This window comes from Phascolarctos cinereus, unplaced genomic scaffold (assembly GCF_003287225.1).
Source record: "Phascolarctos cinereus isolate Bilbo 61053 unplaced genomic scaffold, phaCin_HiC Scaffold_5;HRSCAF=322, whole genome shotgun sequence".
In the NCBI taxonomy this organism is placed as follows: Eukaryota; Metazoa; Chordata; class Mammalia; order Diprotodontia; family Phascolarctidae; genus Phascolarctos; species Phascolarctos cinereus.
In genome coordinates, this window is record NW_027555958.1 from 315653105 (window position 1) to 315680742 (window position 27638).

At 40.8% G+C, this 27638-nt stretch overlaps 1 protein-coding gene, 1 non-coding gene and 1 pseudogene across 7 annotated transcripts in view; all 3 read right to left on the reverse strand.

Annotated features, from left to right (window-relative positions):
- The window catches only part of TEX14 (testis expressed 14, intercellular bridge forming factor), a 137040-nt gene that overhangs the window by 83085 nt on the left and 26317 nt on the right, over positions 1-27638 (reverse strand). For all 6 annotated transcript variants that reach the window (XM_020991862.1, XM_020991869.1, XM_020991865.1 and 3 more), the window contains exons 3-5: positions 12685-12799; positions 9423-9588; positions 3887-4023 (exon numbers count right to left, since the gene is read on the reverse strand). In XM_020991862.1, the coding sequence (XP_020847521.1) occupies positions 3887-4023; positions 9423-9588; positions 12685-12799 (418 nt within the window). The remainder of the gene's footprint in view (positions 1-3886; positions 4024-9422; positions 9589-12684; positions 12800-27638) is intronic.
- On the reverse strand, positions 17002-17166 carry LOC144458154 (small nucleolar RNA U3; annotated as a pseudogene).
- LOC144458146 (small nucleolar RNA U3) lies at positions 27144-27358 on the reverse strand. The gene has a single exon (XR_013487696.1). It is a non-coding gene; the product is annotated as a small nucleolar RNA U3 (small nucleolar RNA).

A 27638-nucleotide genomic window follows, 5' to 3' on the forward strand; every position in this document is an offset into this window, starting at 1 on the left:
TGCCAAAGGGGATTCGGACACAGAAAAAGTTAAGGATCTCTACTCCACTGCCATTTGATAAAAACTTTTTCTTCAGAGGCAGCTAGGTGGTGCAGTGAATAGAGCACCGGCCCTGGATTCAGGAAGACTTGAGTTCAAATCCGGCCTCAGACACATAATGCTTACTAGCTGTGTAACCCTGGGCAAGTCATTTAACCCCAGCCTAACTTCCTCCCCCCAAAAAAAGTTAAAAAAAAAAAAAGACTTCACTGTTGTTATCTACCAAACTCCAGGTCAAAGCTTTCTCAATGACTTTAGCACCTGGCCCCTGGTCTTCCTCTCCAAAATATCCTTTGTCATCATCTTCAGGCATTTTAATATTCATGCTGACAAGCCCTGCCACATCAGGACTACGTAATTCTTCATTTCCCTCAAGTCCAAGATCTCTCCTCTCCATCATTCTTCAGCCACAAACCATGGGGACACCCTTGACCTTCACCATCTCCCAGAACTGCCCGATCTCAAATACCTTGAATGTTGAAATTCTACAATTTCCTAAACTTCCCCCTTCCCATTTCTTCTCTGACACCGAAGGTTTCACTCACCACCATAGCCATGCTTGATGCCACGGTTTTTCACTTTAATAATTCACTGCCATAAAAATTCTTGCCATTCCTCAACTGCTTTTTTGCTGTTACTAACCTCAATAAACCTCATCATCCAGCTTTGCTGTTATTTCTGTTTCCAGGCTGAGAATAACAGAAGGAAGTCACATAATCAAGATGATTTTACCCTCTATAAATTAATGATGACAGGCAAGGAGATAGAGTGGAGAGAAGACTCACCTTTGTCACTTAGCTGCTCACTGTCCCAAGAAACTCTCTAAGACTACAAATTATAGACAACCTGCTGATTTGCATTGGTGGAAGGTATTTCCACTTTGCAAGTTATTTACCTTGTTTATATGACAGGTTAAGGAAAACCCCCACAACTTTATGGTGTGTAACTTTATCTGGGCCTTCACTGTTAGGTAGTTCTTTCATTCCACCCTTACTGACTCCCTATCTCATTTCCTATAGCAATGATCACAAACCTTTTTCTTTCTCAAACCTCAAACAGTATCCCCTAATTTGACAGCAGATGACTTAGCTTCCCACCTCACTAACAAGAGGAGTTTCCTCATATCCACTCCTCAAACTTCTCAGTATCATCATTTAGTCTTTCTTCCTTCTCTCATGCCTCAGAGGAAGGGATATCCCTGAGTACAAAGGAGATAGGCCAATAGGAACCTAATTTTAATGAACATGAACATCTTTCTCTGATGGTTCTCTATGATGACTTAACCCTTCTGTGTGTGCTCTTCACTTGCTCCCCTCCAGTACTCCTGCTATCACCCCCTCTCTCTTTCTCTTGGAGCATCTCTCCCTCTGCCTGACAAGCCTGCCAGTTCCCTCTCCTCAAATTTAAGAAAGTTTTCACTTCATCCTTTTACCCCCTCTACTTCCTACTCTATTCCTCAATACCCTTTCACCTTTAAACTTCTTGAAAATGTGATCTATGACTGACACCTCCCTTTCTTTCTTTCTTTCCTTCCTTCCTTCCTTCCTTTCTTTCTTTCGCAATGGGGTTAACTGACTTGCCCAGGGTCACAGAGCTACTAAGTGTCAAGTGTCTGAGGCCGCATTTGAACTCAGGTCCTCCTGACTCCAGGGCTGGTGCTCTATCCACTGTGCCACCTCACTGCCCCAGATGCCTCCATTTCTGTACTTTCTAGTCTTCTCCAAGTCTTCGCAACTCTGAATTCTGTTCTGTGCTACTCAAATGGCTTTCTCCAAAGTTATCAGTAACCATCTAATAACCAGATCTAAGGGCCTTTTCAGTTTTCATCCTTTCTGGAGCTTTTGACAGTTGACTATATCCTCTTGAATATTCCCTTTTCCTTTACCTTCCCCAAATGACAAATACTCTGCTGGTTCTACTACCTCTCTCTATAACCCTTCCATGTTTGTCTCCTTAAATGGATCCATGTCATCATCCCAAGACTTTGAGTTGAGTGCTGTTGTAATTGGCCCTCTACTCTTTTCTGTCTACATTTTCTCCCTAGAGAGTCACATCCTCTCCCACGGCTTCAACTATCCCCACTTTGTAAATGGCTTCCAAATCTATAGCTCCAGTTTTGACCACACTTCTAAAATCCACACTCACATTTCCAAGTTTCTATAGGATATCTCCACCTGAATTCCTCACTGGCACCTCAAACTCAGTATGTCCATAATAAAGCTTACTGTCTTTTTCAAAGAATTTGCTCCTTCTTCTGACTTCAATACTTCTGTTGTAGGCACCATAATTCACCTCATCTCCTATGTTAAAAACTACTGGTATCTTTGACTCTCCTTTCCTTTACTTCTCACCTCCAGTTATCAAGTCTTGTTAATTCCTCCTATGCAGCTTTTCTTACATCTTTCACCTCTTCTCTATTCCCACTGCCAAAATCTTAGAACAGGCCCTCACTGTCACTTGCCTAGATTATTGCAAAAACCTCCTATCAAGGCTTCCTGCCTCCAACATCTCCCTTCTCCAATCCAGCTTTCACAGAGCTGTGCACTTATCCTTCTCATGTTAAGAACTGGCTATAGGTAGGACGGCAGAAACTTGTGGTGAAGGAAAGGGACTGGCATTTGGACTAGGCCATAGCCATACCATTCTTTGGTATCCAGAAATGGCTGACAAATGGATGACAATTATGAGTACTGAATAACCTTACAAAATACAAGCCCAATGCCATGCTTTTGAGAAGGAATTTATTGAGTGTGCCCATGGAATTGGTATGACCCAAGCCAAGAAAGAATGAAACTTGGAATATGAGGATTTCATCGAATGTTTGCATAGGTGGAAGACGATAAAACGCTTGGGAGCAGTCATGAAGCAGAAGGAGAAGCTAATGAAAGAAGGGAAGTATACTCCCCCACCTCACCACTCAGGTAAGGAGGAGCCGAGTCAATGAGTGGCTTCGCTCTTTATGATGGGATGAAAGTATACTCCGTAGTCCCTTGGAAATGTGTATTTCTTAAAACAGACATCTCCTTCCAAGGTTAAAAATCAGAGTATAGAAGCCATCCTGCTGTCCCCTGCCCCCAGTTCTCTCTGTACTTTGCCATTAGGACAACTATACCAGGCAAGTTGGTGGCAGTGGTTTACCCTCCAATATATGATCTGTGATTCTGCCTGTATCTGAAAATAGGCATTTTGGAAAGTAAACATTTCAAGCTCAGCTATCTCATAACCTCAGCTATCAAGAACCAAGAAATAATGGAAGCAATAATAATAATAATAATAATAATATTTGATCACATTTTAACTTCATGCAGAGGTTTAATCAAGCTGTGAACAAAGGAAAGCATTCAGTCAGTCACTCAAGAAAGACTTATCAAGTAACTGCACTAACTGAATTACTGTGACCTCAAGTATTCACTTATTTTTTACTGGATCTTTTTTGGGCTCTAAACCTTTAACTTCATTGTTGTAGGGAATTCCTGGGGAGGAAACAGAGGTTCAGGAATTTGCCTAGGTAAGTGTCAGAGGGAAGACTTAACCCTGGTTCCTTCTTCCAAGGCTGACTCTGTAAGTGCCTTTTCACTAGATCATACAAGAAACAATCTCCCTCCTTTGTACCTACCCCCCCAAAAAAAAAGCACAAAAAGGCAGAAATCTTAGAACAGAACTAGTTTACATGGAATGTGAAGGAAGAGGGTACCCCTGCCTCATTGGCCAAGACTGATAATTTGGCAGGGTTGCAGCTATTACAACCAAATGGCTATCACCTCCCTGTCTGACCATTATGGTTTAATGACTAGATGGTTGGCCATTTATGTCCCTGGTAGGGCTTCCTAGCTAGAAGGGCACTTACCCATGTATCAGGATGCCAAATTTAGAAGGGCTACAGATGAGTCTCTGTGGAGAGTCAATTCTCTTCAATAGATCATAAGAAAATCCCTGAATTATTGCCTGCATATGGGAGGCACAGCGGTGCATGAACTCCAACATCTGCAATAAATGATGCATAAAACTTTCAACATCAAACACCCATACATCTGGCCAATCGAATACTTGAGGAAGGGGAAGGGAGCGAGGGGAGAGGGAGACAACACTCCAAATCTAAATTCCTGCCTCCATATCTTTGTACAGGGGGTCTCTCATGTGTAGAAGGCTCTTCTTCCTCATCATCAACTTGTAGAATCCTCCTTCTTCACCCCCTCCAAACACAGCTCAGGGGCCATCTTCTCATGAGCCCTTTCCTGGGGATCCCCCAGTTCTTGGGGCTTTCTCCCTCCAGAATTTACTCTGTATTGCTTTGAATACACTTTGCATTTGGTTATCCATGCACATACTGTACCCCTCCCATTAGGACATAAGCTCCTTGAGGGCAGGGACCATTTTGGTTTTGACTTTGTGTCCCTAGAACTTTGCAAGGTGTTCTATAAATGGAACTGACTTGAAATGATGCTATAACCCTATAACCTAAGATGTGAGAACATCCACTGGATTTGGGTTGAGAATGGTTTTATTTCCATATGTAAAAGGGAAAGGGATAAATAGTAGTATCCCCCTATTCTCTATGCTCTAAGCCTGAACTCTTACCACTTTCCAAGAGACTTGTGGCTGGACACTATTAGAGCTTATTGCTTTGGGATGACAATGGAGATTGCATAGGAGAAAACTGATCACTAAGGCAGAAGTGGTCCATACAGTGGACCTGAAAAGGAGTGACTCTGCTCTCTGGGTCTCTTCATTTGTTGCTGGAACAAGGAGCATGGAAGATTCCTTTCTGGGACTTCCCCACTCTGGTAGGGGGCACACAGAACCTAAGCCTGGGTCTTAAGTAGCCTCTTCTGTCTCATTTCTTCTTTTTCTTCTTTTTGTGTTTTTTGGTTTTTTTGGCTTAGCAATGGGGTTAAATGACTTGCCCAACATCACACAGCTAGTAAGTATTGTGTCTGAGTCTGGCTTTGAACTCAGGTCCTCCTGAATCCAGGACTGGTGCTGTGTCCACTTCATTTCTTCTTTATGTCTAAGTGCCTGAGTAGGGATCTTGAGATAGAGTCTTACACCCCTAAAGGCAACCTTGTGAATTTAAGAGGTTGGAGCTCCTGAGTCCTCAATCAGTACTAGCTTTATGTTGGGAAAGGAATTCACTACAGAACTTCTAGGAGAAGATAACCACTGAGAGGAGAATAAGCTCAACTCCCGGCCTGGCTTGCCAGAAGACATGGACCTGGAGGAAACTGTTTGCATAGCACAGAGCCAAGATGAAAGCTGTAGAAACCTATAACAACAGCTAACATTGAGGGGGCAGAGCCAAGATGGCAGAGTAGCAGAAATCAGTACAGCTGATTTCCTAACCCGCAAAAACTCCTCCAAACAGATATAGAAAATGTACCAGACTGAATACTGATGGGGAAATCCAGAAAAAAAGTCACAGTGAGTCATCTGTCTAGACCAGCTTGGCATAGAGAGCCAAAAAAGAAGGTCTGCGGACACTGGAGACAGTGTCAGGCCACAGGCAGCTATGTGCCCAGGGAAAGGCTATTTATCTGGGCAAGATATCCCAGACCCATACCAGGGCACCACTAGACCCATATTGATGCACTACTATGAAAACAGGGGTAAACTGGCAACTTTCTCACACACTATACAGTTTTGAGTCACAGATACAGGGCAGACTGAGAAAAAAGACCTACAACAGGGGGAGGCTTCCAAGTACAGAGGCCCTGGGCAGTGTTGAAAAAAGAAAGCTCATATGCAAACAGAAACTGTGTGGTTTAGATCCTAAGAGCTAGGCTGGGTCCCAGGTACAGCTTCTAGCCCAGCCTACAGAGGAATACCCAGGACAGAAATCCCAGACCTAAAGGGAGACTATAATTCTGCTTTTCTGTACCAATGGAGGGTCTGTACCAACAGTAACGGTTCAGTCCAGCAGCATCTACTGTTGCTCAGACCCAAACCCAGTTCAGAAACTTGCAAAACTCAGACTAGGGGGCAGCAATCATACTTTGCCCTAGATCAGAACACTAAGGAAGAACTGAAAGCTTGCAAAATCCCCAGCCTATACCTGAGATCCTGAAATAACACAAAACACTTAATCCTCCAAGAAAACAGCAACAGGACCAGCCCAGACCTTCCTTCCAGGAGCACAACACAGCCCAGCCATAATATCAAATATGAAATCAGGAAGCACACTGGAAGAATGAGCAAACCAAAAAAGAACCCCACCATAAAAAGCAGGTGGCAGGGAAGCTCAAGATACAAACAGAGAAGAGTGACTCCAAAACATCTATAAGCAAAGTTTCAAAGAAAAACATATCTTAGTTACAAACTCAACCAGAGTTCCTGAAAAATTTCATGAAGTAAGAATTTAAGAGTTAAAAATGTCTTTGTAAATGAAATGAGAGAGCTTAAGGAAAAAATTAGAAAAGAAATGGGAGCTATTGAAGAAAGAACTGAAAAGGAAATTAATAACTTAACACAAGAGATACAAAACCTTGCCCAAGCAACAAACTCCTAAAAAATTAGAAAGGACCAAACAGAAGCCAATGACTTTACGAGGCAAAAAGAAATGTTAAAAGACTGAAAAAAATAGAAGAAAATTTATGGTATCTCATAGTTAAAAACAAGTGAACTGTAAAACATAGCAAGGAGAAAAAATTTAAGAATTGTTAAACTGCCAACCCCCCCCCCACACACAAGAGACTAGACATCATATTTCAAGAAATCTTACAAGAAAACTGCCCATATCTCTTAGAACTAGGGGGCAAAGTAGAAAGAATCTATCAGTCACCTCCTAAAAAAACCCTAAAATGAAAGTTCCCAGGAACACCATAGACAAAATTAGTAGCTTTCAAGTCAAAGATAAAATACTGCACAAGGCAGAAATAAAGAATTCAAGTACCCAAGGAGTTATAGTCAGGACCACACAAGATTTAGCAGCTGCTGTTCTAAAGTAATGGAGAGTTTATAATATGATATTCCGAAAGGCCAAGGATACAGGCTTACAATCAAGAATAATTTGCTCAGCAAAAGTAAGTATAACACTATATAAGAAAAAAGTTGCTAGTCAATAAAAGAGAAGACTTCTAATAATTTCTTTTCTTTTCTTTCTTTTTTTGGGGGGCTAAGCAATGAGGTTAAGTGACTTGTCTAGGGTCAAACAGCTAGTAAGTGTTAAGTCTCTGAGGCCAGATTTGAACTCAGATCCTCCTGATACCAGGGCCAGTGCTCTATCCACTGTGCCACCTAGCTGCTACCCTAAGCATTCCTGATGATCAGAACAGAGCTTCAGAAAAACTCTGAAACTAGAATCAGAAGTTAGAAGTTAAGAAAAACATAGAAATGGCTACATGAACATAAAAGACTAAACAAGGATAAACTGCTTATATTCAAATATGAGGATTTGTCTCTAATACATTTGTTCCCTCTGAACATCTTGCTCCACCTTGATTATCATCATCAGGTGTCTTAGAAAGAGTCAAATTAGGCAAGGCCTAGGAGTGGTGCATCCTTCCCTGCCCCAGTTCCAAATTCTCTCTCTTCTCTCCACCACCCATTGAGAAGGTAAGAAAAACAAAGTCCATTACAAATAGATACAGTCATGCAAAACACTTTCAAACATTAGCCATGGAAAAAAGGAAAGAAGGAAGGAAAAGAAGGAGAGATGGAAGAAGGGAGAAAGGAAAGAAGGAGGAAGGGAAGAAAGGAAAAGAAAGGACAGAAGGAAGGAAGGAGGGAGGGAGGGAAGAAAGAAAGAAAAGAAAAAACATGATCAAAGTTATTAAGTCTTTCAGAGTTGATTATCTTTACAATATTGTTGTTATTGAGTAACTTATTCTGGTTCTGCTCATTTCACTTTGCATCTGTTCATACAAGTGTTTCCAAGTTTTTCTGAAACCATTCCCTTCAACATTTCTAGCATATTGCTATACCAAAACTTGTTCAGCCATTCACCAAATGATGGATATCCCCGTAGTTCCCAATTCTTTGCTACCACAAAAAGAGCTGCTATAAATATTTTTGTATTTAAGAGTCCTTTTTCCTCTTTCTTTGATCTCTTTCTGGGGTTTTGTTATATTTTGATGATCTTAAGAGAAGAATGGAAAGAGAGAAGATGAATACACTGGGATGTGGGGTGAGGGAAAGAAAGGTTAGGGAAAATAATTTTATATAATCAAGTAGACACCTATACAAACAAGGAGAGGGGAAAACAGGGAGGGGCTGACACGAAACTCACCTGAATTGGTTAAAGGTGAGAAGAATACATACACAGACACACACACACACACACACACACACACACACAATGTATAGACATACACTTTACTCAACGGGGAAATAGGAGGGAAAGGAAAAAGGTGGGAGAGGGAATTATAATGAGGACAGGTTAAAGGAGGGATTAGTCCTAAGCAAAACAACTAACTAGGGATGTACAGAAACGTTTACAGCTCTTTTTGAGGTGGTAAAGAAAGGTTATCTGAAAGGATGCCCATAAATTTATGAATGGATAAACAAATTACAGTATATTGAAGTGATGGAACTCTATAAAATCTTAAAAAGTAAAGGGCATGGTTTCAGAGAAACCTGGGAAAACTTTTACATGATGAGTAAAGGAACAGAATTAGAAGAACAGTTTATACAATGACAATGATATGGTTAAGAAGATACAACTTTGAAACAATTAGGAACTCTTATCAGCGTAATGATCAACTCCAATTCCAAAAGACTAATGATGAAACATGCTACTTAATTCTTAACAGAGAGGTTGAGGATGTAGAGTGAGAAATGAGATAAATATTTTCCAATGCAGAAATTTCATTTGCTTGACTGTACATGCTTGTAAAGGGGAAGGTGTGTGTGTGGTTGGGATGGGAGAGTGAGAATGTGGATTTTTGCTGACTGAAAAACTATTATTTAAAAAATTAATGTCTAGCATTTATACAGTGCTTTAAGGGATGCAAAGCACTATATATATACATACATATATGTATATAATTATATGTATACACATGCACACATAAAATAATTTTATCCTCACAACAACCCTGTACAATAGGTGCTATTATTATTCTCTTTTTACACATGAGGAAACTGAAGTTGAGAAAGGATAAGCAACTTGCCTAGGATCACACAGCTAAGTAAATGTCCAAGACAGGATTTGAACTCGGGTCTTTCTGACTGCAAATCCAATACTCTATCCCCTGTGCCACCTAGCGTCCTCTACTAGGGCCTCAGTTGTATTATATATATTAAGAAATACTATTTTTGCAATGATCTGTCTTAAACTCCTTCATTTCTTTTGGATCAAAACCCTGAACAGTTTTTGTAACAGTAGATTTAATCGAGCTCAGGGCTGCTTCCTAGGAAACACTCCACTTCATTCTGAGGCACAGCCTTACCGAGGTGCTTTTCTCCTTCTCTGCAGACAATGCCCAGCTCTGAGGTTTTTTACCATTTTCATCATGGAGTCTCAGGTCCCCACCTGCATCCAACAGTTTGCTGAGGATCCACTGATTGCCTGAAAATGCTGCTGCATGAACAGGTGTACTTCCATCAAAGCAGCGACTAAGGAACATTAGACCAAATGTTAGACCACAGGCAACTGAAAACTCTGCCCCCCACAACAAAGAGCAAATGGGAAGATGCTATGAATGCTGCTGGCTAGTTCTCCAAGCCTCTAAAACCCACAAATTCAGAAAGCTTAAAAAATAGAGGCCCTTTACACCCATGGTCAGTCACACAACACGTCAGTGCCAGGGCTTCAACCAGAAATCAAGGCTATAACTTCTGAAGTAGGTGTTCTTTTGAACTGAGGAATCTATTCTGCACTACACCTCTGTGACAGACCGTGATTCATTATTCTGCTAACTAATGTGATAAAAAACAAAACAAAACACATCTAGGGTTGAAAGATATTACCACAATGGCAGTTTTTACTCCCTTTCTCTTCTCCTCCTATTATTTAGAGACTTAGGGCCTGAGCCTCAGAGAAGTGACCTGCCCAGGGTCCTACAGTTTTATAAATGACAGAGGTGTGGTTTAAACTCAACTATTACAATTTGTTGTTGTTCACTCATTTCAGTTGTGTCTGACTCTTCGTGACCCCATTTGGGGTTTTCTTGGCAAAGACACTGGAGTGGTTTGCCATTTCCCTCTCCAGCTCATTTTATAGAAGAAGAAACTGAGGCAAACAGGGTTAAGTGACTTGCCTAGGGTCACACATCCAGTAAATGTCTGAGGCAGAATTTGAACTCAGGTCTTCCTGACTCTAGGCTCAGTACTCTATCCTCTGTGCTAGCCCCAGTGCCCCATAATGTACTGATAGAACACTGGTCTGGAAAGCCTGATGGTATAGGGCCATCCCTGGGATGCCAAGAAACCTGGGTACAAAATAGATGAAATTAAGCTTATTTCCATAAAATCATTTGCTATGTGTAACAAGTATTTTTGATTCAACAAGTATACATTAAGTGCTTACTATATGCCTGGTACCATGCTAAGCACTGGGAGATACAAAGACAAAAGTGAAACAGTCCCTGACATCAAGGATCTTATATTCTAAAAGGAGACCTTACATTCTAATAGGGGACCATATATATAAGTCTACCATTCAAAGATGAATAAGTTCATATTAAATAATTTAGAGTAAAATAATCACTGGCATAAAAAGTTCAAATTATGTAGATAATCAGAAAACAGATTTTGGAAACACTGTGTAGTCTAGACCACTGGCCTCCACACTTTTTTGGTTATACACCAAGTTGAAAAACATTTTTGAGCTCAAATCCCCTATATATATATATATATATATATATTTATATATATTTATTTATTTATAAATCACTTAGAGAAGCAGTGTGGCCTAACAAGTAGAGAACTGGTCCTGAAGCCAGAAAGAACTGGGTTCATGTTCTGCCTCTGATACACAGTGGCCATGATGTGTCATTTAACCTCTGTGCTCTACGCAACTCTTAAGTCTACAAGTATCAAAGTATCAGAGAAGGAGACAAAGACATGCATTGGCAGCATCTCCTCAAGCCTATAGCTCTCTATATTAATGGGGTCATAGATATGGCCCTTTCTATGTCAATGGCTTGCTGTGTGACTTTGGGCAAGTCACTTAACCTCCTTGGGCCACAGTTTCCCAGACTGTAAAATACAGGGTTGGACTACATGGCTCTGAAGTCTCTCCCAGCCACAGCTATTACACTATAACCCATCTTACACAGGCACACTACTGTGAGGCTCATTTCCACTCTGTGCAAGCCAAAACAAAAGTGCAGGTGGGAGGAGTCAGGATCAGAGCCTACCCTCTTGAAGGTTTCATTTGCCACAGTCATAAAGTAATCTCTAGGTTATGCTGGCAGTGAGAGGGCAGAATTTTCCTAATGGGACCTACACAGCAGAGATGTTTTGAGAACCTGAATAAGTTATAATTGCTCAAGGAGAGGGGTCAGGAGCTTGCCCACATGCTGGAGATGGTAGACTCAGGTAGTATTGGCAGACAATGAGTGAAGTGTGGATGTGGTTGCACTGTAAACAAGCCCCACAATTAACTATTGCTGAGAGAATGCAATTAGAGCCATCTTCCCATCTTCCAACAGAGCAATCACATAACTCTTAGAACCATTCTTTGCAAGGCCCCCACTTTGGAGACCAGTAGATCAGAAACATCTTTATCACATAACTTCATACTATCTACAAATAACTGTATTATATGCTCAGTGTAGCTTTCTCCTCTTCTTTGTTTTAAAAAAAATTTTTTTTGGGAGGGTGGCTAGGCAATGGGATTAAGTGACTTGTCCCGGGTCACATAGCTAGTAAGTGTCATGTGTCTGAGGCTGGATTTGAACTTGGGTTCTCCTGAATCCAGGGCCAATGCTCTATCCACTGCACCACCTAGCTGCCCCCATAGCTTTCTCTTCTAAATAAAAGATAGGTTCCCCACCCCTGGATTAGATAGTTCTAAATCCTATGATCTCTATGATCCAGTCCTATTATGAAGGCCGATATTATATGCACAGTATAATGATGCCATGTATAATATATATATAACTAGGTAATGCTCTGGAAGCCTCTCTGATTCTATAAATTTATGAACTATTGTCACAAATCCAAGTGGAAATACTTCACCCAACCTGCTCCTGTAAAAAAAATAGTCTAGTCAAGTTTAAAACATGGATTTGGATTTTGCTCTTAAGTCTCATTAATTTTAAGGAATGAAGAATGGTGTTTTATTGAAAAATGAACTCCAAAACTGAATCCAGGAAGGCATTATTGTACTGAATTACTGGTTCTAAACAATGACTTTTACATTCTCTCTAAAGAAGAGACTTATTAAGTAAATTTACAGTACAAATGACTAGGTAATGGAACTTTTAAAAACAGATTTTAATACATTGCTAAAAAAATATGCAAATGATAATGTTAATTACAAATGTCTCATCTATTCAATTTAAACAAGCCTACAAGGGCTTACCTGAGAGTTTTAATGGAAGTTCTATAAAACTGCTTCTTAATAAATAAATATTTCATAATTCAAACTGGTCTCCACTGGTCAAGATTACAAGTACTATTTTCTAACAACATGATTTTCGAAAGACCTAAGGCATCTTTAGAAACTATTGGCAATCTTTTGCTTCCTAATTGCAAGATACTTACTGATTTGGGTCTGATCCATAATCTACCAGGACATCAACTAATTTGGGAAGACCTAATAATGCTGCAGTGAAAAGTGCTGTCTGGCCCAGGGAATTTACAGTGTCAACATAAATTCCTGCAAAGTAAATGGAAGAATGAATGAAGGCAAGTTTCATGAATTGTTCTTTGCTACTCAGCTATAATTTTAAAGTGTTAACTCAATCTCTTGTCATGTGTATTCTGACATTCAAGTTTTATTTATTTTCATAACTTTCCTTATCATGTCAGCCAAAAGCTAAACAAAGGTAAACAAGAGTGCAGTCGAATTAAACATGTAAATTGTATTACTACATTTCCATCATGAATGCTTTTAAAGTATTTTCCCTATAATGCCATACATTAATTCAAATGAAATCATTAAAAGTGATTCTTTTAAAGCTCAACAGAAAAAAAATTTCCCCCCAAAAAAAGGAAAAGAAAGAAAGAAGGTATGCCTAAATGCCTCACATTGTTTAGGGCTGCTTTTCAGCAAATCATCAATCAAAATCTCAATTCTTATCAACTTTGGAATTCATGGTTAGAGAGAATGTGGTTTTTTAAATTCAATTTCATTTTCAGTTCCAAATTCCCTCCTTTCTCCTCCCTCATGTATTGGGAAGGGAAGAAAAATAAAAACCATTACAAATATTCATAGACATACAAAACAAATTTTTGCATTAACAATGTTCTAAGAAAATGAGAAATAGAAGAGAATATTCTTCCATCTTCACCGAATCCATCAATTTTCTTTCGGAAGGTGGATGGAATCTTTCATTATCAGTCCTTGGGAATTGTGGTTGGTCATTTTGGTCTTTCAGAATTGATAATCTTTACAATATTTTTGCTACTGTATTCATTGTTCTGGTTCTGCTCACTGCACTTTGCATCAGTTCCTACAAGTCTTCCCAGTGTTTTCTGAAACAATCTTCATAATTTTTTATAGCATATTAATGGGGAATACCCATTAATTAATGGGTAGCTCCTTAATTTCCAGTTCCTTGCTACCACTAAAAAGGATTGGAGGCAGCTAGGTAGAACTGTGAATAGAACATCTTCGGCAGAGGCAGAGCACAGCACTGAGAGTCAGGAAGTTAGGAATTAAGTTAAGAGTCAGGAAGACTCTTCTTCTAAATTTAAATCTGGCCTGGAACACTGTGAAGGGCCACAATGACCCTGTGTGACCCTGGGCAAGTCAGTTAACCCTGCTTGCCTCTGTTTCCTCATCTCTCAAATGAACTGTAGAAGAAAACAGCTAACCCCTCCATTACCTTTGTCCAAAAAACCCCAAGTGTGGTCACAAAGACTGACATAACTAAATAACATAAAATAGATTGGGATTTTGATTCTTAAAATCTAGCCAATAGCTCACTAACATTCAGACTCCTTAATAGCCTGCCCAATGTGACAGATGTTCTAATAAACCTTGTCTTTGGCTGAAAGAAGGCTTAGGTCAAATTCTTTCAAGCAGGACCCGCATGTTGTGATCTCAGGGTCCCAGCACCCCCAAACCTCATCATTTTTGGTGGCCCATACAGGGAACTGCCTAACCCCAAGTTCTTCTCCAGTCAAGACTAGAAGGTACATAAGCCTCCCCCCACTTCTTTCTTGCTCTGCAGTTGTGGTTGTTCTCCAAGCACCAAGGCTTGGGGATGCTTTTTGGGCAGACAGTTATGAGGCTGTCTTGCACTGGGCCTGACACTCTCAGGTTCTTGGTCTACTGGTTCGATATGAGGCCAAGCATCTCGGTACACCTTCAGAAGCATTGAGGACAAGGATGGACCCCCTAACCAGAAGTGTATGCCCAATTCCGTCAGTTCTCTCAGAACTAGAGAATTGGAAAAACTGCAGTTGCTTTTTGGTTCCCTGAGGCTTACTTACTCTCTTCCCTCTACACTCCTGAATCCTCCTTCATGGAGGTTATGGGGGAAAGTTAGAACAGCTAAAAACATCTTAGCAGATTCTAGAAGCTTTGTGAGCTATCATTAAGGAGTTTTTTAAAACTGTACAACCTGGTCACTCCCTTCCCTTGAGTAAAGAGGGTATCTGTTAATCCCTCTCATAAAAGAAGAGAGTTTCACCCTTTATCCCTCACCTTTGATTTTACCCTCCTCCACCTGGGAAAGGAAGGAGGGGAGGGGCAGCAGCTACAGGATGGGCCCCACTGGCAATGGTGTTGAGCCCTAGGGCAACCTTTGCCAGGAAGCATCACCCAGGTTCAGCACATCCTGCTCAAGTAAAGAAGCTAGCCACCGAACTTGAGTAAGCACACTCTTTTAAAGCTGCAGTTTTAGCTGTTAATGATGAATGTTGATTCTCTGGGTAATCTGGAAATTCGTTTAACAAAACGGAAGTCACCTGATTAGTAATGGGTCTGTTTCAAGTTTCAAATTGGTAAACTTTTTGTATCAGTTATGTCAAGCAACTCTTCATAATTTGGTTACTGCTAAAATAATTTGGCTATTGTGGTTATTGTTTTAATGTGTAAACTTGCCAAAAAGTTTGCCTGGGTTTTGTCTTGCTGAGAATTTGCAAGTATATAGAAATAATCTCTTAATGATTGGCTTTTTACACCAGGACAAATTTAAATTTGAGATGTAAATCCTGGAAAGGTTTTTCCTAAATTGTGATTAGTGAAACTTGCTGTTTGAGGTAAAAGCTCATAGGATTTTATTTTGAGTTGTCTGATGGATTATAATCCATCGATGATCAATAATCCACCATCTGAAAGAAACGCCACAAACTACTCAGAGAACGTGATACTGGTGGGAAGTCAGCATCGGGAAAAGCTGAGAGGACAATTTTAGCCTCAGTCTAAGATGGGATCTTCTGGCTCAGTTTCCCCATTATGTTCCTTTGAAAAGGAATGTTACCCACTTGGCTATTCCTGAGTCTGGCTATGAGGTGGATTTGGTACTGCATGGTTGGAAAACTGAATTATCTGAATCCAAACAGAGCTAAAGATGTTTTATCCTGTCATATCTGCACCTTGCAGTGTTTTCTGTTAGATCTGTGTCTTCCAGACTATATAGGCCATTCACCTATAGTTGGTAGCAAACAGGAAGTACCAGCCAAATGTCCCCCCATCATTCCCTGGATGCAGCCTGTGCTCAGTTCCAGTCAACCTCTTCTTTGGGACCTCCTGGAGGCAAAGACAGCTCTAAGCCTCTTGCCAGCAGGAAGCCGAGACCTTTGTCCCTTACCCCAAAAGAATTTGGGTCCCATTTGTTTGAGGGGGGAATGATGTGGTTGGAATATTGTGAGAGTTAGATGGCTTAAGTTTCCACCGGTAGAACAGTGCAGAGAGTTATAAAAACAACTCAAGGAAGCAGTTACACTGCGGTGGGCTTGGACTTAGCCAAAAGCTGATGGTTCCAAGAAGACCCCAAAATCAAGACAAGAGCCAGTACCCGGTCATTAGGTTAAATCGCTACTGAGCATGCCTAGTGAACCTCAGGCATAGTAACTTCTCTGCCCAGGATGGGGGAGCGGCAGCATAATAGGGCGGGGAACAAGAGGCGTTCTAGGAAGGAATAGACCAATCCAGGCCTAGGAGGTTTCACCCCTGAGTTAAACTGCATAAAAGCACTCTTGCCTTTGCCCTCAGGGCCCACCCCTCCTAAAGAGAGGTGGAGTCTGCTTCTGGCCATAAATGTCTAAATCCTGTGGACTTTCTCTGTAATAAACTTTCTTGATACTAAACTGTTGGTATCAAGAAACGTGTTTCTAACAATCTGGACCCCAAACACGAAAACCCTGGACTTTCCTACATGGCAGAATCTCTGGCACTTTTGCCTGAGGCTATAATCTCATCAACTGACCTTTCTTTGTGGCGACATCTAATCTCCCAATTCTGTTATCCTTGCCCTGGCCTAGCCCACCATTCTCTCTCTATGGCCCGAGGCCATTCCCCAACCTTATTAAGCCTAGCTATATTCTATTCCTTTGGTCACATGGCCCAACTCCCACATGCTATCCTCACCCCAGCTTACCGATCACACAACCTTTCTATATACAAGGTTGACATTATCGCCACTAAGTTGCTCAAAGCCTTACAAACCAACCAAGAGCTCACTAATGTTTCAGAATCCTAAGCGTGTACCCAACATGACATACACTCCCATGACCCGCAGCCCTAAAGCTGAAAAATAAGTAACACCAGAGTTTCCATCAACAAACATGCCACAAAACCTCACTAACACCTCCACAAAATATACAACTATCAATACACCCCCTTAAAATAATCCAACACCAGGAAAAATAATCAAAACCACTTCCACATAGCAACGGAAACTTCAAAATGCCACTCAGACTATGTTCTCTTTCTCTCACCTAACCAAAAGTAAAGAAAGATCATCACACTCTGAAGAAAACACCACAGCTCCTCCTCACGGCTACCTCTGTGCCACACTTTCAACCACAATTTTCTAGCAACAAACTAGAAACAATTTCTGAAAGTATAGTCTTAACAAATGTCTTCCTGACGCGCCCGCCACAGCCGACCCCGCACAGTGTTCGCTCACGGCTACTTTTTCTTACCCTCCCGACTCCCACCCCAAACCGACGCGCCGCATCTTTTCGAACAAGCACCCGAAAGCGCAAGCCCCACACAACTCGTTCTCCCAGCCGGAAGCAGTCCAGGACCCCAAAAGCTTCACGAGTGCTAATTAGCATATTGTCTCCGGACAGCCAATCACTGCTCCGAGCCTAACCTCTGCCTGCCCTTCCCTCCCCCGTGCTCTCTCCCCAGGCTGGGAAAGTTTTCTTCCTACTCTGACTGAGGAGGTGCCAGAGTGGCTCTCCAAACCACAAGACAGCCTCTCCTCCAATCAATCGATCTATTACCTGGTCATGTCTTGAATACTGCCAAGTCTTCTGCAGAACTCCCCAGTGCCCAGTTTCCGAGGGCATCTGCATCCCTGAGGAGCCCACACTTGAACGCTCATTTGACAAACAGGCAAAATGCTACTCTTACTAGTACCTACTTTAAGTACGAGATTATGAGGAAAGACCTTTCTAAGTCTAACGGATTATAATAAATGTTGGTTTATTTTCATTGTTAATGTAATAACTGAAAAAAAAGGACACTGCCTCAGCCACACTGGTTGTCCTTTTAGGCTCTCAGGCCAGACACCAGAGTGGCTCTTATGTACTTAAGAGTCTATTACACTGTCCAGTAGAAGAAAATGGTGAAATACTCCAGTATCTTTGCCAAGAAAACTCCAAAGGGGGTCCTGAAGAGTCCCACACGACTGAAATGACTCAACAATAACAAAGACTACTGTACAGATACTTTTTTTTTTCAGGCTCTTACTTTTAAGAGGTCATACTCACATTCAAAGCTAAACAGAAGTACAACAGAGATGACAGAGCTATGGTTAATGTGTCTTGCCAGATGCAGGGATACAAAGTGATTAAGTCCCACCCCCCCCCAAAAAAGTTACAAGGTAGGAGAAGATACAACAAGCAAGTTAAATAAGTATAAATTCTATACAAAGTAAATAGAAAGTATTTGTATTTAGTATCAAATGCCTGGTCTAATAACATGTACTTAGATAAAGAGATCAGTAGGGACTCCATGGCGTGGTCAAAAAAAGGATTCTCTGAGGAAGGAAGCCTTAAGGAGGATCTGGAAGGATGAATAAGCTTCAGAGAAATGGAAGGGAAGAAAAAAATAAGCATTTATATAGCACCTACTATATGCCAGGCACCCTACCAAGGAGGGAGGGCACCTGGAGGTAGAAAAGTAAAGTTCATATTTAAATAGTGCTTTTCTAATAAATGGGCTTGTCATGTTAGTGGACAATAAGTAGTCATCTGGCAAGAGTGAAGAGCTAACGGCAACATCACAGTATAGGCCAAAGTGCACTGGCTCAAGAATCATTTCTGGCACTTAAGTGACCTGGGGCAAGTCACAACCTCCCTGGGACTCAGTTTTCTCATCTGCAAAATTAGCATGTTGGACTAGATTGCCTAGCTCTTGATCTATGATCCTATGACCTGGGTTCAAATACAACCTCTAACATACGTGACCCTGGAGACCTAACAAACTCTATGGTTTCTTCATTTAAAAAGGAATCAGTTGCATTATATGACCTCTGAGATACCTTCAAGCTCTAGATCTTTAGGAGACTAGTGAGAGCACAATGGGTATGAATCAGAATTTTTCCTTACCTCTATTGGCTCTGGCTAGAGTAAACTTCATGGAGTATGCCTGGAACTTGGTCCTTTTCCTATGACAGGTTTATTGTAGTCCTTTCCATGGGGCCATGTATGCTGACTTATTGCTAAAAGCCTGAACTTTAGGATAATGCAACAAACCCTCTGTTGGACAACAATCCCTGTGGCGGCAGCCAAATTGGCCACAGAGGCAGGAAGAGTTCCCCATGAGTAGACCTTAAAAAGAAATGAGCTTTCCCTTTAGTTTTCTTCCTTGTCTGCCCAAGAGTGTCAGGATCCTCTAACTGGAAGACTGGGTTAGGGGTAACCTCTTCTAGGTCAGTGGCCCGGTGACTGCAATAGGCACATGGCCTGCCTTAGAAGGGCTAAGCCTGGGCTGGGTCCTTGGTGCCTTTCTATTTTGTGACTTTTCCCCGAGTACAGGTGACTGAACAGTAATCCTAGTAAGATGGACACAGCTAGGCTTACAAGTTTCCTTATGAATTTAAGAGATCAGGGTCCTGAGTCCTAACTTCATTACAGGAGGTACCCCCTAAAGTGTTTCTTAGAGGCAAAGATGATCAACAAAAGGAGAACCCCAACACCTAGCCTGGTTTGCCAGAAAATATAGACATTGAGGAAGACAGTGCAGAACTAAGGTGAATGGAAAATAATTATTTAGCAGTCCCACTAAAAGTTTCATATTTTGATATTTTAAGTATTTTACCTTTTTCGAAGATGTAACAGTAGTTATAAGTTACTGCTGTTTCTTTTAAGTCTTTGTTAATGCATTCTTCTGTTTTACAGATTTCTTTTGTATGGAGGAAATACATAGCTGTCCCATACCTAATTTACATTGTACACTGAGTACAATGAATCATTTTTACTCCCTGATTTTGAGGAAACCTTAAACATGAATCAGAACTAAGCTTTAAGTGATTTTCCCTGGAGATCCAGGGTGAGTATCTAAAGAGTCAGAGAATTAGGAAAAAAAAAACCTGACTCTTCTCTTTAAAGGCCAGGATTCCCCAGGACTGAACCCAGTCCACAAGCATAAGCCCACAAGTGGCTCATATGCCAAGGGGTCCTAGTACAATGATTGGCACAAATCAGGTGCTTAACAAATGCTTGCTGATTGATAGGGAGAGGAAGAGCTCCCCAACCCCTCTGAAACACAGTAGTAGCTCTCTGTGTTATTACATAAGGTTGGAAGCATACTTGTTACAGGAGTAACGTAGAAGATGGCCCCATGCTCAGGACCCATGGTTGATTCTTGCATGTCCCCATGACCAAAGGCTGTGTTGAAGCTGATTGTCGACTGTGCCTGGAAGAGCTGCCTTCTCCGTAGGCTCTTTGGGGCTCTGCATAGTTTGGAACACCTCTCCCTTGGCTTCTCATTAAGGTAGGAGAAGATTCCTAACCCCCAGATGTCATGGTACATGGTAGTGAATACATGTGTTTGCCTAGGCAAGACTGAGATTTGACCTCTCAACTCCCTGGATGCTTTTTCTGCTTTATGTTTCCTTCTGTGAGCACAGGTGACAGAATAACCATTCTGAGAAATGGATTTGTTGCCTTGGCAGCTGCCCAAGGTTGTTGTAAGAAAATTTTAAGCCTTCAAAGTCTCCCATAAATGCAAGTTATCATTATGATATTTTTGAACCTCTCCTTATTTTGTCTAGATCTAGGCAGACCAAAGGGATTAATCTTGATTTCCCATCTCACCACTGAATAAGTGAAACTGAAGAGGTCTAGGGGTTTTGGGGTGCTGGGACCCCAAGATCGCAGTACCAGGCCCCGCCTGAATGAATTCAACTCAAATCTTCTTCAGCCAGAGGAAAAGTTTATAGGTGATAAAACATATAGGCCAGGTGACGCCCATAAAGACTAGCGGGCATGAGAGGTTCTCAACCTTTTGAGCTGAGATTCTCAGCATCTAAATGAGGGCCAAGGTGGATCTTAAATACCAAAGTAACTTTGGGTGGCCAGAGAAGGGGGTTGGGTAAAGGGTGTAGGTAACAATTCTAATTGGGGAGGTCGGCGAGATTGAATAGACAATGGGAATAGATAATGGAGGAACAAGAAGGCAGAAGTTTGAAAGGCATCTGCACAAAATCAAGGTGGGGCTAGGACTTTCAAAAGGAGACAAAGGAAGGCCTTTCTGGGGCCTATAGACAAGAGGGAATCTAAGGCTTTTAGGGCCTTTAATCTGAATAAGATCAAAAGGTAAAGCTAAGGCTTTCAAAGGGAGATGAGGGTCTGGGGCCTGTAAGTCAGATTCCCTTTGAGGCAAAGGGTGAAGATCTTGGCTTGGGCCCCGCCCTCATCAAAACAATAGATGGTCCTGCCTTATAGGAATTTCTGAGTGAGAGCGAAGAGCCCATTAGGACAGGCTTCTCCGTAATTCACTGTTTCTCAAAGAAACATGTCACCTCCCAGAAAAACACACAGGAGGATGCTTCAGCTAAAAGGACTAAGAAACCTAAGCCTGTGCTCTACCTGCTAGGTCATCCAGGTTTTCCAGCTAAGAACACAGTTCAGATCAGAGATGAAGTGAAATAGGTATAGCAGTTCAGCTTAGTGTCTTTGCCTTTATTTAAAGTACAGTTGGTGTAATCAGTTATTGTTTTATTACATTTTATATCTTTGTTAAGTATATCTTTTGTGGTAGAATAAACCAATAGCTTGTCTACAACTGATACTTTGTATGTCTAATCTAGAGGAAGCGTGTTAAAACTTAAAAATCTATTTTTTTAAGTTTCTCTAGAAATATTAAGAAATATTTCATCAGTCTAAACCCTTTCCAGACTTTTCCCTTTGGGAAAATGGGAAGAACAAAGACTATGCCTTCCTTTGAAATGGAGTGAGAATGATAATCAAATTTAACCTCTGTCTACATGGTGATAGGACTTCCCACCCTTCTCTTTTAAAATTCAAGGCTGAGATACTTATCACAGGAAAGAACTCTTAAAGAGATGTGGCCCAGAAAGGAACTGAGTAGTGACTACTCTGAAATAGTTACCCCCAACTCTATTTTAACATACTGTAATCTTTTTCTTGTTCAAGATACTTAAAATTATCTTGGGGCAAAGAGTTATGTCACAGGGCTAGAGGGTCTATGCCACTTTGAATATCTCTCTCCTAGAAATGTCTTGGACATAAATTAATGCTAAATACAATAAAATTATTTCTGGTAGATTTTGATCTAAATAGAAAAGCAGAATATTAGTATTTTTTTTTCTTCAACAATCCCTTTCAGGTGACCATCCCAGACATAAGCTATACTTAAACTTTGTTGTAAAGATTTTCTGCAGGACTCAGGAGAGGAAGTATTAGGAGTCAGAAGGTATGAGAAAAGCCTGACTCCCCTCTCTCTGGGGTCAGCTTCACCACCAGGATAAATCTGATTGGCTTGACCTCAGAGTTACAACCTTTTTGTGGCAGAAGACTCCTTCCCAATTCAGGCTCTGGGTGAGATCTTGGGGGACTCTCCAAGACTGAAGGGTTTAATTCAATTGACTACAAGTGCTTAATGCCTTTTTGGAAGCTCCACAAATGCTTACAGTTCATTTGGGTTTGATTTTTTTTTTTTTACTTATCCTACTTGTCCTATCCTTGAGCAGGTTAGTCTTCCATTTGTAATGTCCTACGGTCTTTCAGGGATTCACTGGAAAAAACAGGATGATGTTTTTGTTAGAAGGACAGCTGGAGATTTTGCGAAATTATCCATCTATATACATTGCCAGGGATCTGCTTTATGGACTGAAGGGATCCATGGGAGAAAATCTCACTCAAGACAGTTTGGCTTCTTACCTCGGAGTGAAGGGTCACTTTTAGTCCATCCTTAATCCCTGGTGGGAAAACTAAGTATTCTAAGAGCTCACTTGGGATTAGACTTTCATTCTGACAGGGAAACATTTTTTTTCCCCTTTCCTTTTTACTCTCTGCTTTTGTTAGTTGTTTTAATTTTATTTATTCTTAATTGTTTGGGGTTAGGACAGGCTCTTAAAAGCACCATAATGGTGGTAACCTATGAAAACTTTGTAAAAAATATCATTTACTTCTTTGATTTTTATAAATTTGTATTTAGGGGGGCAGCTGGGTGGCACAGTGGATACAGCTCTGGCCTTGGAGTCAGGAGGAGGTGAGTTTGGAACCAGTCTCAGACACATGACACATACTAGCTGTGTGACCTTGGGCAAGTCACTTAATCCCAAATGCCTTACCAAAAAAGCAAAAAAAATAAATAAAAATAAATTTGTATTTAAAGGTGAGCATAGTAACCCTTCCAACCTACCAGCTAAAGTATATGTGAGCCCTCTCAAAATTAAGTGTAACAATGTTGGGGGTTGAAGGCTTGTGGGATAGGCCCTGGCCTTTCTGCCAGTATAGTCAAAAAGAAAAGAACTAAACTCTAAGATTTCGTTAATTCTCATTTAGATTATTTTCCGGTTATGTGTGATTTGGGGCTACAGGGTTGGTAGCTTGAGACAAAGCACTTAGTTTTCTTTTTCTTCTAATTTATTTATCTTTAGTTTTCAACATTCACTTCCATAAGATTTTGAGCTTTAAATTTTCTCCCCATCCCCTTCTTCTCCCTCCCCAAGATAGCATGCAATCTGATACAGGCTCTACATATACGTTCATCATAAACATATTTTCACATTAGTCATGATGCAAAGAAGAATTAGAACTAATGGGGGGAAATCACAAGAAAGAAGAAACAAAACAAAATAACAAAAGAAAAGGAGAGCAAATAGTATGCTTCCATTTGCATTCAGAATCCAAAGTTCTTTCTCTGGATGTGGATAACATTTTCTATCTTGAGTCTCTTGGAGATCCTTGCATTGCTAAGAAGGGCTAAGTGTATCAAAGTCAGTCATCCTAATGTGGCTGCTACTGTGTACAATGTTCTCCTGGTTCTGCTCACTTCACTCAGCCATCAGTTTGTATAAATCTTTCCAGGTTTTTTAACAACATATTGTAGGAGTATGAGAGTTCATCTCATTCACAGGTATGATTACCTCCCTGTTTATGCTTTTTTCTCTCCTTTCTCCCATTCCCTCCTCACTAGAGGTTTGCTTTCGACCACCACCTCCCCCTCAGTCTGCCCTCCCTCCTATCAGCCCCTTTCCTTTTCTTTCCCCTCCTACTTCCTATAGGGTAAGTTAGATTTCTATACCTAAAAGATTATGTTATTCCTTCTTTGAGCCAAATCTGATGAGAGTAAGGTTCAAACAATGCTCATCTCCCTCCCTTCTTTCTCCTTACCTGTAAGAGGTTTTCAGGCCTTTTCATGTGATGTAATTTACCCTTGTCTGCCTTCTCCTTAACTCTCCCAGAACAATCCCTTTTCACCATTTAATTAGATTTTTTTTTATCATCACATTAAAGTCAACTTATACCCACACCCTCTATGTATACCCCTTTTAAATGTTGTAATAACAATACATTTCTCAAGAGTTACAAGTGTCATCTTCCCTCGTAGGGATGACAAAGTACTTTTTGTTTAAAGTCCCCTTACTAGCTGCAGAGCTGAAAAAGAAGATGAATTTGTAAGATGTACAAAAAGAGCTGAACCACCGCCATCTTCCTCCCTCTTCCTTTCCAGCTTTAAATTTTGTCAGAACTGCTTTCAGAGTTGAGTTGGAAGGAAGGGATTCTAACTCTACCTCCCACCCTGGCCCCATGTCATCTAAAGCAAGTGTCCTACTTAGGCTAGCTTGGGCCTGGGTTTGGGCTGCTTCTTTTGTGCTTGTCCTTTCCTGATAATATATGAACAAGTACTTAACCTAAGAGGGCAGACTTGGAGGTGACTTTGTGAATCAAAGAAACCAGGAGGGCTTGGGTTCAATGAAAGTGATGAGTAGCGGGAGCTGGACTTTGAACAGGCTGGTGGCAGGGGAGGAGTGCTTGGCACCTACTTCAGCACTTCTGGAGAGGATGGCAGAGAAAAAACTTGCTCTGTGCCTGATCACTTTACTAGCAGATGTAAAGGCAGTGGTTTGTACAGTGCTGGTCCAAGGTAAAAATGTAAAATGCTTAATTAGAAGTTCTAAAAACTATTTTATGTTCTGAGGAGGTTGAAGTTATCAGCATCCCAGCATCCTGGTATATTCATGTTTTGAGTCTTATTTAGTGTAGGAATAAATTACCAGTCCTTTATCTGATTTTATTGTATACCCAGTACCTTTTCTACTCCACCCCTCCTTTTAAGGAAAGAAAATGGAGCCAAAACACGTGGGGGGAAAAAAAGGGAGCTCAGCACTGTTTCATTAGAGGCCCAGGTCTTCAGTACTGAAACTGGTCCAAATTGCACACCTGGATACAGAGCAGTACAGAAGAGAGAGTGGGTACAATATACCAGCAGTCCTGGGGGCTCTGCAACCACTCCTCAATGTTGGAAAAGTATAGTCTTAAGTAGTTTTGCCAGTCTCTACAATCAGATGAAAATACCATAAACCTTCAGCCCACAACTTAGTCTGCTGCTCTCTAAAATTCATTTATCACACACTTCACAATGATCCCTCAGCAAATAAAAATAGCCAACCAATGACATGCAAACATATCAGGAATCATTGCTTCTTCAATGAAGTATGCTCAGCAACATATAAACAAATCCCTGTAACAGGGAATTACACCATGTTTTTGCTTTTTGTCTAAAAAGGAGCCCAATGCTAAGGTGAAATCATGGGAAGCAGTACAATCTTTTTGACTTTCTATTTTTTAAAAAATATTTGCTTTAAATATAAAGTACAAGCAAACCCACTAAGATTTTTAGAGTATGTGGAGAGGAGGCACGACACAAAAGAAACAGAAAGGAGAAGTTAACGAATCTTACCATTGGGGAATGAATACCATGCTTAAAGTGAAAAAACTCATCACACCTGGGTTCAAATCCTGACTGTCACGTAGCAGTTGTGTTACTGTGCAAATCAATTCCTCTTCTACACTTTAATTTCTTCATCTGCAAAATGAAAGGGCTGAACTAGATCTCTATGACCCCTTCAAGATTTAAGCACTGTGATTCAATGTAAAATAAAACTGATTATGTGTGCTCCATATGTGCTAGAAATGTGGGTGATAACAAAGAAAAGACAACAAATTAAAACATCCAAGAACAAAGTCCTACAATCCATCTGAAGTTATCTAGGGACTATGATCCTGAAGCTGAGTTAATGTATTTCTGAAACTACGGAGACAATAAAGTTGGAGGGAAGAAGAGAGAAATGGGGAAAATAGGAAAAATGGGGAAAAAATTGTGTAGGTAGAGGGTGAAGTAAATTAAATATAAATAACTGGGGATTCAAGAACATCTGTGTAGGTAAACAGAGAGAAACTAGTGCCATGCTGAATACAGAAAGAAGTGAGGTCCTGAATGAGGCAACACCAGTGTCATCTAGAACACAGGTCAAAGACTTAGCTTCAGGCAAAGATCCTTTCCCTTTCAAACTTTTAACTGGTTTTACACCCTTCTCAAGACTTAACCAAAGAACTAGCATTATTTATAAAGAAGGAACACAGATAGTTTTCCTAATCATAACAGGAATCAAAAAAAGAACACTCAACATCGCTACTATTACTGAGAATTCTAGCTATTGCAGTAAAATTAGAAAAAACTTAAGGGAATAAGCACTGGCAAAGAGGAAGCAAAACTATTTCTCTTTACAAATAGCATAATAGTTTTAAAAGAAAATACTAGCGAATCTAAAGGACAACCAAATGGCATAGTACTGGGCTTGGAACCAGCAAGGTTTTTCTTCCTGAGTTCAAATCCAGCCTCAAATACTTACTAGCTATGTGACACCAGCCATGTCACTTACCCCAGTTTAACAAACCATTAAGTAAGTAACCTTTGCCAAAAAAACCACAAAAGGGGTTCACCAAATGTCAGATTGCAATGAAACCACTCAAGGACAACAAATTGCAAGATACATAACATAGCCACAATTCACCAGCAATTCTACACACTACTAATTAAAAAAAAGCAAGAGTGAGAAAAAAAAATCAATTAAAATAATAATAAAATAAAGCAAATAACTTAATGATAACTTGGAAAGATTATTATGTAAAGACTCTCAACGCTACAATAAATAACTGGAACTTAAAAAAACACATACCTTACAGAAAAGAAATGAAAAATATTTAAAAACATCCACACAAAACACAGTCGCAAAATAAAACCTAATCACACACTCCAAGACACTCTATATACAAACACACTAACCTAAAACGCAAAAGCAGAAAACACAACTTTTCTTTCTACGTAATAAAACATTGGGAAGGCCACTCAGCCTGCGTTCTCTTCCTCTCACCCAACCAAAAGGAAGGGAAGAACGATCATCAATGGTAAGTGACTACTGCAAACACAGCGTCACAAACCGGCTTCACGCTCAGAAGAGAACACCACAGCTCCTCCTCGTGGTTACCTCCGTGCTACACTTTCAGCCACAATTCTCTAGTAGCATACTATAGAAATGATCCCTGAAAGTATAGTCTTAGCTGTCGCCTTCCCGACGCGCCCGCCACAGCCGACCCCGCACACTGTTCGCTCACGGCTACTTTTTCCTACCCGCCCGACTACCACCCCAAACAGACGCGCCGCACCTTTCCGAACAAGCACGCGAAAGCACACGCCCCATACAGCTCATTCCCCCAGCTGGAAGCGCTCCAGAACCCCAAAAGCCTCAAGAATTCTAATTAGCATACTGCCTCCGGACGGCCAATCACAAGCGGCAGCTGCTCTTCAATCAGGAACAACGGGCTCAGGGGAGGAGGGC